The sequence below is a fragment of the Apostichopus japonicus genome, chromosome 19 (assembly GCF_037975245.1).
Source record: "Apostichopus japonicus isolate 1M-3 chromosome 19, ASM3797524v1, whole genome shotgun sequence".
In the NCBI taxonomy this organism is placed as follows: Eukaryota; Metazoa; Echinodermata; class Holothuroidea; order Aspidochirotida; family Stichopodidae; genus Apostichopus; species Apostichopus japonicus.
The window spans coordinates 18,686,460-18,697,665 of record NC_092579.1 but is presented as its reverse complement, the minus strand read 5'-3'; the positions used below and the strand labels follow the sequence as shown (position 1 = coordinate 18,697,665).

Here is an 11,206-nt window from a genome sequence, read left to right as displayed (position 1 = left end):
TGTATGTTTAATTAAATGCCTTTGAATGCCTGTGTATGTCAGCTATGCTTTTGTATGCCAATTATAGGACGGTATCAAGATGGCATCTGGTAATAAAATTGTTTCCATCATACATGTTACACAGCAGTTTGATGTTGGGTATGTGTTTCCCCAATTAGAATACTAGACAGGATGCAGTTCATGTCTTAGTTTAGTTTTATAGTTGGACATTGGAGGGAACGGTAGCTTGAATCATGACTCTGATGGACAAAATAAGGTATCAAATAAGCTTGATGTTAATTTGAAACAAGTCTAGTATTCTTCCCGACAGATGGACCCATTGCCCCTGATAAATACCGTGTTCTGTTGGAAGGCTGCCCACCCTCCCCTCACATCCCTCCCCTCCTAACCCTCCCCACCAACCCCTCCCCTCCTGCCCTTTCCCTACTTCAATCTAATAGTAAATATTAATCATGAATTAAAAATTTGTTCAATTAGAACTACCAGAAATGTAAATGTTACCTTCTCTAATTCAAAGTGTTCTCCTTTCATGGTCTGAAGAGTACCGCTGTTTATCTTGAGAACCTGTTGGCCTTCGTAGGTTGTGAACGGCGTAGCAGAGATGACCTCATGAAGGTCATAGGAGAATATCAGTTCCTGGAGAGGAAGGCAAGACAAAACGTTGAGATGAAGTAAACGGACGGACAGACGGTAACAGTCAGGGAATAAACCTTCATCGAACCTGCCAGGGTTCAACAGGATAATATTCTGTGATCTTGACATAATATCTGGGTGAAGCTTACAGGGTTTAATAGCGATGCAGTAACTATCTGGACGGCTCTGATCGCACAGCAAGATGTAAACTTTCCCATCATCAGCTCTCGATGTATGGTCCAAATTAATATAATACATAAACTCCATATCTTGGAGATGTGGTAGTAAAATAATACACTGCATCTGCCCAGTCAGGTAGTTAGACGTTATTTTAATAACTAAGGTTCCGGCGAGATCTGGAAGTAAGGACGACACGTTCCAATTGTGAAATGGCTGACCACTTACGTGTTTCTGGGAATCTATGAAGTGGATGCCGATCTTATTGACGGCCATCATAGCGCCCTCAGAGCCGATCATTTGATGAGAGGAAGAACTGATCCGGAAGAACGTGGAACCGTAGAGCTTGGCATTTCGCATCAAGTGTAGGAAGTGGACCATGGCCCTGTTGGGACTCAAATTAGTAATTTCGTCCACCGTTTTCTCCTGAATCAGGTTGAGCCATTTCTGAGGTGCCAATTTTTGGCTGGGAGGGATCGTCGACGAGTCTTTCGAGACCATATTTGGTAGTAATTGTGGAAGATCTTTGCTGTATGTATAAACAGAGAGCGAGAGAAAAGCAATGGAAAATCAACCAGTATACAGGTAAAGTACACTTCAACTTCTGATGTGAATTCTCAAAACTCGAACAATTCTGTCTGTAGCGTTGATCCAAAAGTTAGGTTGAAATAATAAAACAAAATCTTCAACCCATCTAAAAATATTTTCAACTTTTTTTCAAGTTATAATCGAATGTAGCTTTGGAAACTACAAATACATGAAAAGAAAAGAAAAAAACCTTCGTGAGTGTATTGTGCTACACATTTACAATGACAACTTACAGTAGTACTATCAGAATGCTTCAGAAGAGGTCACAGCTGGGGTCAGGGGTCATAGGTCACAGAAGGGAACACAAAACATCATTAAGAATGGGATCAAAGTTTGACTCACTTTGACTATTTCAATTTGACGTTTTTTGCCCAGAAATTTCTTCAAATTTTTGTTGCATAACAAATATAAAGATTATAATGAACCGTTTTGTTGGTTGGGGTGCCATTAATCTGGCCGATGGTAAAAAATGTGGTAAAGTAAACTCTAGGTGGGCATACATACGTCCATCCGTCTGCCCGTTCATTCATCAATGTGTTTTTAATCCATGATACCTTAGACATTTTATTTGCACAGTATTCAATATCTTACGTTGACGGTACTTGGTTCAGTTGCATCACTCGTAGTAACAGAGCACCGAGGTAGGCGATCATCTCTTTCAGTGTGTCGTTCATACCTTCGTTTGTCAGCAATATCAGTCTACTCCCAAGGTAGTCTTGTTTTACCTGTAAAGAAACAAGAGCAACTCCCTCAGTGTTGGTTGTGTGTGTTGTGTACAATGCTTTAAGCCGTAAGAAGAAAAGTTGATCAAAAACTGTCATAATTTTTGAAAATTATTGTCTCGTGAAAGAGGGGCAATCCTGTATATGGTAGATTTGATTACCTTAAATTTCATCAAATGAAATGTTTGCCACTAATATTTGTGGTTCAGTTAAAATATTTGTACTGCTTTTGTAAATTTAAATTTATATTTAATAATTAATCAAAATAATGAATGGAAATGCCCTTTCATGAAGTTTTGGAAGTATAAATAAGAGATGCTAACCCTGGCATACCCCATAATGTCAAAGAGAAAATGTAATTATATATTTTTTGCCTGCAGGTCGTTCATACTTCAAGTAACCTGTGGCTTGTACTTATTCTACCTGGCAACATAGGAACATGACCAGAGCTCAAGGCTAAAATAAACTAGGCATTGAAAACGAGTCGGAAAATTTGACCACTTTTTGCTCTCTACAATGGAACTTAAATTTTGGGGCTGATATTTTCCGCTCTACATCTGAGAGCCAACAGTCTTTGTTAAGTCCTTGCACTGCTGTTGCATTTTCAAGGTCTTCTCATTAACCTGGCATGGGAACTATGATGGGATATATTATTGACCTGGGTATCGTTTAATTTGTGACCCTAGCAACCAATTTACCCACAGCAGAGATGCATCTGTGCATGATGGGAATCGCTGAGAATTAGACAAGTTTTTTTCATACCTGGTGGAAGAGCATGGAGAGAAGCATCTCTTTCTCAATTTTGAGTTTTCTTCTCCACGACACTCTGTGGAAGACAAGGGTGTGGCTTCCTTTACTGGGAACAGCATCCATGATGTAGACCTCACCACGCAGTAACTGCCTCTCAGTTTCTGAAAAGTTTCAGAGTGTAAAAACGTTGAATTCTCAAAAATCTTAAACTAGTAATCGTACTAGGTGAGATACGACACATGCAGACAGGTTGAAGGAAGGAAGATTGGGAAAGGAAAATGGGAGAGGGGGGGGGATACGAAGTAGTAGAGAAGGGGGGGGGGGGAAACAGATGGAAAGAGTATCTGCAACAAGAAGATGAAGGAATATATATATTGCAGGGGCACCCAGAAATGTAAGACAGATCAAATCTTCCAACCCTAACAAAAACTCCATCCTAAAAGCTAACCCCTACTGCAATGGTAGAGATCTGCTACATCAACTCTAGTATAATAAACATCGGGGGATAGGACCTTTCTATGGAAGTTTCAAAAACATATTTAAACAACAAGACCAGATTGGCAAGTTCTTAATACTCTAGTCTAGTTATCCATGCTTCATAGCTTGTATTTATAGGTAAACATTTTTAAAACTTGACAGGGTGAGGTTTCTTTTTTTTTAATTACAATTTTCTTGCCCATGCTATTTCTGCTTATCCGTGATTTATTTTGACAAGATGAAACTTTTTTGTTTTACAGTTTGTTAATGACATTGTTTGCAGTTGTTTTTTTTTACAGTATGAAAAATAAAGAATAACATTTCTGTATCATTAATATTCTTGTTTTTGAAGATTTGAGATTAATATACTCTTTACAAAAAAACAACATCCTCTTATTCCAGAAGAATTAAAACAAAAAGGAGAACTGCCAGCAGTAGCTTAATTTTGACCACGTACCTTTATTCCTGACGGTGACAGAAAGGATTCCAAACTCGTTCACATCCTCCTCCTGTACGACGTTCATCTCCTCGCAGATTGACCTGATGGCTTCCTCTACCAGGGTGTTGCCCTTCACTCGAACGCTCCTCTGCGTGGACTCAGGAATCAAAAATGGCTGCTGTTTGAATAGTTTGCCTTCCTGTTATCAAAGATATATATATATATATATATATATATGTAGATATAAATATATATATATGTAGATATATATATATATATATATATATATATTTGTATGTATTTCAAAGATAAAAATTCATTAAAGAAGCGCAAACTAGCAAATAAGCACGACAAACTTATATAAACAAACAAACAAAGAGGTTGAGTTTGGACTGATATCCACAGATTCCAGGCTTTCAGTCATGCCACTAGCTTAAATTACCATTAAACTTCCTCATTATTTAGCTGAACTTTTAACCATTTTCACTTTAACCTTAAGTTTAATGATGTACATAATTGACTTGAGCATGAAAACACTTGAAAGGTAGGAATATCTTAAGAGGACATCTCATATCTTAAGAGGACATCTCATATCTTAAGAGGACATCTCACCATGATTTTATCAATCTCCTCCTTCGATGGCAAATTTTCTCGGCCACCATACTTCAACGTCTTCTGTAAGTTGAGCAGCGCTGAGTTTGCCATGGCGGAATATTTATTTTCTGCCTCGATGGAGCTACAAACCTCCAGATGACGACACAGGTACGGCTTGAGTTTGTCGCTGCACTTGGCAAACATGGACAGTACATAAAGAACCCTCCAACCGCGAACACAACTTTTACTGTTAGTGAAGAATAATGTACAAAAACTTGTAAGTAAATGAGACGTTTTTCTTGTTTTCTGAATGATGGTGATGGATGTTAAAAACCAGTCGTTAATACATGTCAGAGAACAAAAGAAAAAACAACAAACAAACAAAAACACTACAGGGTGCATGCAGGGGATATCATAGGTGTAAACTTCCCCCTACCCCTCACCCCAATCCTTCACAAACTTGTTTATGTTGCTATAAAGTCAATTATCTGTAGTGGAAATGTAAAGGTCTTCCCAAATAGATATTTTCCTGTGAATTGTACCCTACTTCTGGGGAGGGGGGAAATACAGCAGTCGCTTTTGAGAAATGGGGTGTACTGGTCTCTTCCATTTGGAAAGCAATGCTTCACTTTTTGATCCCCCCTCCTCCCAATCTTTATGAGGGGTATTTATGGCTTCCTTCTGAGTTTTTGGGAAACCAACATGTATATACTTTTATTATTCCACGGAAAGTGTCCAGAAGATTGACATTCTTTGATTAATGACACAAATCATGAGAAATTATAACATGATGACAAATCTTGTCATATCCAGGTATGGGAACAGGTGGGGGAGGGGGGGATAGGTGGTCCTATCGAACTCTGCTAATACCAACATCCAAAACAGACATAATAGCTACATTTATATTGGATATGAGAGTGGGAAAGGTGGGAGATAGGTAATTCTCCAAAAACAAAAAATCTCCAATGTCTCCTACAACTTTTCAACCCCCTCTCCCCCTCTGTCTATTACAAGAATATTTAAAATCAATAACAAATATGACTATTATTTAGTGTTGAAGAAGAGGTAATTGAATAAAAGGCTCTTAACTTGAAAACAGCAAGTAATAGATCCTTTGGAACATTGACTGTGCAAGACAGAATTACAAAAAAAACAAACAATAAAAAACCCGGTTGAGTTGAGGTTTACCTGTCGACACTGACGTTGTGTGTAGTTTGCTTCACCACATGGCAGTATATCTCATCTATGAGTACCTCATAATCTCTCACAGTCTGTAAGAAAAGAGAAAACACCCAAAAACAATATAAAGAACTATATCGACCAGAGTCCGATTTATACATCACACATACAGTTTGTCCTTCCATGCATCATTGCATTTCCCTACATACCCATCCTAAGCTATTTTTATTATTGTATAGGATTGTTGTCACACTTGGCTTCGACAGTTGCAATCACTCTCGTTTCCACAGATAAACAATAAATGCTCACGCTCCGACTGGCCAAGTTAAGCTCAGCACATGTATGTAATGTTCTGTGCACTTAGTACTATCTGCATGTATTTCACAACTACCGGCATGAAAAAATTCTCAAAAATCATTGAGTGTCTTGATGTATTTATGCATATTCATTAGCTTTGCATAATACAGTGACACAAGGGCCTCTGATAGAATCACAAGTCAGGTTGCATTTATCTGCCTACCATGTCTTCCCCCCCCACCCCACCCCCAAGTGTGCTGAGAGTCCAGTCTGGGCCCTGGAAACAATTATGTCATGGGGTTCCATGTTTGATTATGTTAGTGAGAATACATTATTCTTTATCCGTTATGCCACCTGGTCCCCTGATTGACCCTGGACATCTGGCTGTACCCCCTGCTGCCCCCTCATGCCAATGAGTTAAAAAACTTACCCTTGGAGTAGTTGGAAAATTGAAGAAATGCATATTTAATGCTATATTAATAATGTACTGCAAATGCTCTGTAGAGCAATTGTCATAAAAGGACTCATTTCAAAGTTCATGATGGAGTTTATAATAAAAGGTAATAATAAAATATAATATGGAGTTCCAGGGCTATTCCTTATTTGGTTTTTGCTTACTTTTAGTATCTGTTGGAAGCAACGATAGACGGCCTTGCTAGTAGCTTCGTCGGCTGATCTCTTCTGGTAGGGATGATCTCCCATAATCTGCATTAAAGCTGTGGATTAAATTCATGACAGTATTGAAATGTGTGAGACACCGATCGTACAAATACCAGAGCAAATAAACCAGAGGAGTGCTTTTAATTATCATTATGAGAGGGATTATCGCATTCCAAGCAGTCAAACTTTATAAAAATCATACGTCATTTTCTACCAGACTCCATCAAGCTGCTAGTCCATGCCAAATAAATGGTAATTATTTTCAATCGTTAATAAAAAAAAAACAAATGAAAAAATACAGGAACAGACCCTATCACTAAACCCTAAGTAGGCTAGGTATATGTGTTATGGTGGTATGTACCTCATAGGGGCTCATGTATGGTCTGAAACTTTACCGACTTACTCAGTATTTAATCTGTTGTAATAGTTATTTTGTCTAAACATGCAAGATTTTGTTTTTAGCCAAATAACCAAAAGATAAAAGACTGATTTTTGGATGCATCTATTGTGTTTGAAAATAGTCATCGTTTTTTACTGTTTATCTTGAAAATTTGTTGCGATGGTCGGAGGTGAAATCATTTTGAGAAAGTATCTTCTTATTTGCTCTGGTACCACAAAATACTGACCCAAACAAATACTTTCTACATCCATGCATTGTAAATTATGTTTTTTAAATCAACAAATTGGAAACTGACAGGGATTCAATTTATCAACAAATATGAATACAACAAAAGGAAATTATAAAAGGTGCACATGTGAAGACTCGCCCAAAAAGAAACGTCTAATGCTGGTAATCTGACCTAGTTTTGAATGAGGTGTAACAGAAGTGTTAAACACCACCATCGATCCCAGAAAATACACACACAGCTTGCTACCGTCGGTAATTAGACACTAGTGTACAGTCAGTACATACAGCTGCGGTCAATACCCACAGCACAGTATACAAATGATACAGCGATGGACATATCAGGTCCAGCTAAAGATAACAAGGTATCACGTTTCAGTACTGCATTTTGTAGCAACACAAACAAAACGTCACTTGCAAGCAACAGAGAGTTAACTTTTTCTGATGGCCGCACAGGGTTTGGGGCGAGTCTTCAATGCTTTTAAGGTATGTAGAAATAAATAAATATAGTTTAAAGAGTGACTGAATATCTCAGACATGTCTCATTTCCCTAAGATGTAAATTGGTGTTCAGGTATTTAGAGCAGAAAGACAGAAAGAAACTTACCGATGAAACAATCTTTGGCGATATTATTTTCCTCTGGTTCTAGAGGCATTAATGACACATGGATTGGTGAATGATCGTAAGAGACCAAACCCTTGTACTCCAACAGGAAATTGGAGTCGATGCTCCTCTTTTTGGCTGTGAGAAATGAAATATATGCAAATGTTAATTTAAATTTGTAAAGTATTATAAAGTGTATGATACAAATGTTTAGTAGCATATCAAGTTTTTCCCTGCAAGTACTTGTAGCACCACGCCTTTGATAACATAATTTATTAACCTGCTGTGATGCACCGGTTGCAGTAAGTGCTGGATTAACCTAGTAGCAAAAGTAGCATATGCTTTAGGCCCAGGGGGTAAGAAGCTTCCAAAAAGTGGGGGGGGCACAACATCAGAGGGGCATTTTCTCATTCCACAACCACCACTCGTTATGCTATAAACCGATACACACCGGCCATATCACTTAAATATATATGATGTGTTAGTATTCTATCAATACAATTTATTGTTAACCGTGCTACAAAAAGATATTGGATGCCATCTTAAAAATAGCATGTACAGTACAGACTAAAAATAAATAATTAAAATAACATATTAAAATTAACAAAGGCTTAAGATATCCAAAAGACAGTTCTTCATCAAAGGGGCACATTTTATTTGCCAGGAGGGCACATTTGCTATTTTGGAAAAAAGTGTGGGGGGGGCACGTGCCCCCAGTGCCCCCCGGCTCCTACCCCCTGTACAGGCCCCTCAATTTCAAGAGCCTTGCCCTAAATGCTTGCAATTAAGCTGCCAATCACTCTTGCTCTATGTCTATAGTACTATAATACTGCCTTCAACTTTTATGAACAACTGGGTGTTTATGGTTAGCAATATTAGCCAAGTATCACCTTCAATTAGGGTTATTTATTTAACACAGTAATTAACTTGGGAGTGTGATGTCTGTGTGATACATTATACAACACATAAATAACTACAAAGGTATTTGAAACCTTAAGTCATTTATGTGTATTTCTTTTGATGAAGGGCATTTGATATCACCTGAATTCCTCTAGTGATATTTTTGCCAAGATTGGGGGGTTAGAACCCCACTCACCCCGCCCCCAACACATCCATGACTATATTTAGAAAGCAGAATATTGTACTGAATCCACTGGGACACTATACTGTATCTATTGAAACAGTAAATCTACTACAAAAGGTACAATGAACACTATAGTATGAAAACCTTACACCCCAAAAAAAATAAAACCAAATGATCGAATCTTTATTTACGTTTATTCTTCCTAAGAGATTGCTTAACCGAACCGAGGAATCCTTTTTGCTTCCGTAATGTCAGCCTGTCAAGGAAAAAAAAAGAATCTTCCATTATCACCTACTGCCAACTAAACCCTGTCTATTCAATTTTTTTAAATTACATTCTGTTGCAGTCATAAAACAGATTATGCAAATTCTGGTATTGGTGTTTTGGCTGTAATGCCACACAATGGATTAATCCCTGAAAATGTTAACGAAAATAACAACTTCAACCGTGTGTGATTCTTACATGCAATAAAGTCTAGATCATTACATACATCTGTTATGGGTAGAGAGGGTAGACAGGGGTGTAGGAATAGGTAAGGAGGTGGACGGTGGGGGGGGGGAGGGATAGTCATTTGCCAAAAACCAAGAAGGAGATACTACATTTTAAACAAATTGCAGAGTTTCAAACAAAATTGCTAGTATGCACTTTTTGTGCTCAAGAAACCCTACACGAGATCAGTCTCCTAAACCCCCAATAACAGAGTATCCTTCAATAAAGACAAAAAATACCCTCCTATGCCTAATGAGGCAGGCCTATGTTGAGGGCTGGTGTTTGTTTTGAAAGAAGAGGGCTTTTGGGGGGGGGGGTTAACGTACAGTAGCTTCGCCTACACTAACAGAACATGCGAGTAATATGGCTTGTTAAGGCCTTACTACATTTGTTATTTAACAAATATAAATTTATATAAAGGTGTTTGGTATAGCCAGCATCCAGTGTGGTTGGATGATTACAAATGGATAGGGCTTTGGTGGGGTTAACAGTGGTTGTTTACACAGTCTAATGTTACAAATAACTGATATAGATTAGGCCTTCCTACATTTGTTATAAAGGTGCTTGGTATAGCCAGCATCCAGTGTGGTTGGAGGATTAGAAATGGATCAGGCTTTGGTGGGGTTAACAGTGGTTGTTTACACAGTCTAATGTTACAAATAACTGATATAGATTAGGCCTTCCTACATTTGTTATAAAGGTGCTTGGTATAGCCAGCATCCAGTGTGGTTGGAGGATTAGAAATGGATCAGGCTTTGGTGGGGTTAACAGTGGTTGTTTACACAGTCTAATGTTACAAAAGACCGATATAGATTTATTCTACACACTACATCTACGGCAAATAGCAAATACACCTCCAATGCAACCCGCTGATTTTTTGTACCTGTCTGGTATTTCCCGGAAGTGTTTCATAGCAAATTCTTCCATGGAGAGTCTTCCAGGCATGTCTGACTTCTCTTTGCCTTCGACCTGTGATTTGTTAACCTAAGAAAGGAACAAAGGATGAATTTCACTCTAACAACGGATTAAACGAACGAAGAAAATCTTTCACACTCAAATTGTGACCAAGCTTTATACATGTACTACACAGTGTAACGTTACGATTGATACTGAATACCTAATTGCATCAAGAATTACTAACCGCTATTGAACTACAAAATGTCTACTCCCTGATGATTGTAGGAGACCGCTGCTATTTCTAGAAGTGGAAATGCGTCTTTATTTAGAATGCTGACCACCTCATAATTGACAAACTAACTTTTTCAACATCAGTTTTACTTAAATCTTACATAGGACTTGAACAAGCAGACAGATATTATAAATTGGTTGGAATTTGACGTATACGGTTTCCTTTGGGAATACAGTTAATAAAGAGAAAGCCTTTGAACACTTATGACAGAAGTTAAAAAAAAAAAGGACTTTTCTCAAAATTGTAAAAAGTTTTGTTTCATATCAAACTGAAATCCTTGATATACGTTAATGGCAAATGTGCTTTGATAGGTGACACTGGTGGATTGTTAGGGTACAGACTTAGGCCTATATAGGCAGTTATTTAGAAGCCCAGTCAGTGCAGTACTTAAATTTTGTTCATTTATTCAGGCGTTTAATTTTCATTTCTTCTATGTTTTCCATTTTCATAATGTCAGTAATTGATTTCATATCAGGTTTAATTGATCATCGTGACTATACTCACTGGTGGATGTATTTGAGATGACTGACCAGCCAAAGGCTCAACCAATTGGCTAGGGAAAAAGCCAGTTTTACCATTGAGTACACCATATAACCAGTCTGTGGGAAGAGAATTGAGTAAATTTAATTGATAACTTAGTTTCCTGTATATCATGATTTCCTTTTGGTTTTAGCTGTCTTTTTTTATGCATTTAATCTTG

General features: G+C 37.8%; 1 protein-coding gene across 1 annotated transcript in view; it reads right to left on the bottom strand.

Annotated features, from left to right (window-relative positions):
• The window catches only part of LOC139960320 (unconventional myosin-XV-like), a 61,833-nt gene that overhangs the window by 10,646 nt on the left and 39,981 nt on the right, over positions 1 to 11,206 (bottom strand). The window contains exons 39-50 of the mRNA XM_071958612.1: positions 11,011 to 11,105; positions 10,201 to 10,301; positions 9,020 to 9,084; positions 7,748 to 7,882; positions 6,475 to 6,572; positions 5,569 to 5,651; positions 4,399 to 4,627; positions 3,805 to 3,985; positions 2,883 to 3,031; positions 1,990 to 2,123; positions 1,039 to 1,339; positions 502 to 636 (exon numbers count right to left, since the gene is read on the bottom strand). Of these exons, the coding sequence (XP_071814713.1) occupies positions 502 to 636; positions 1,039 to 1,339; positions 1,990 to 2,123; positions 2,883 to 3,031; positions 3,805 to 3,985; positions 4,399 to 4,627; positions 5,569 to 5,651; positions 6,475 to 6,572; positions 7,748 to 7,882; positions 9,020 to 9,084; positions 10,201 to 10,301; positions 11,011 to 11,105 (1,706 nt within the window). The remainder of the gene's footprint in view (positions 1 to 501; positions 637 to 1,038; positions 1,340 to 1,989; positions 2,124 to 2,882; positions 3,032 to 3,804; positions 3,986 to 4,398; positions 4,628 to 5,568; positions 5,652 to 6,474; positions 6,573 to 7,747; positions 7,883 to 9,019; positions 9,085 to 10,200; positions 10,302 to 11,010; positions 11,106 to 11,206) is intronic.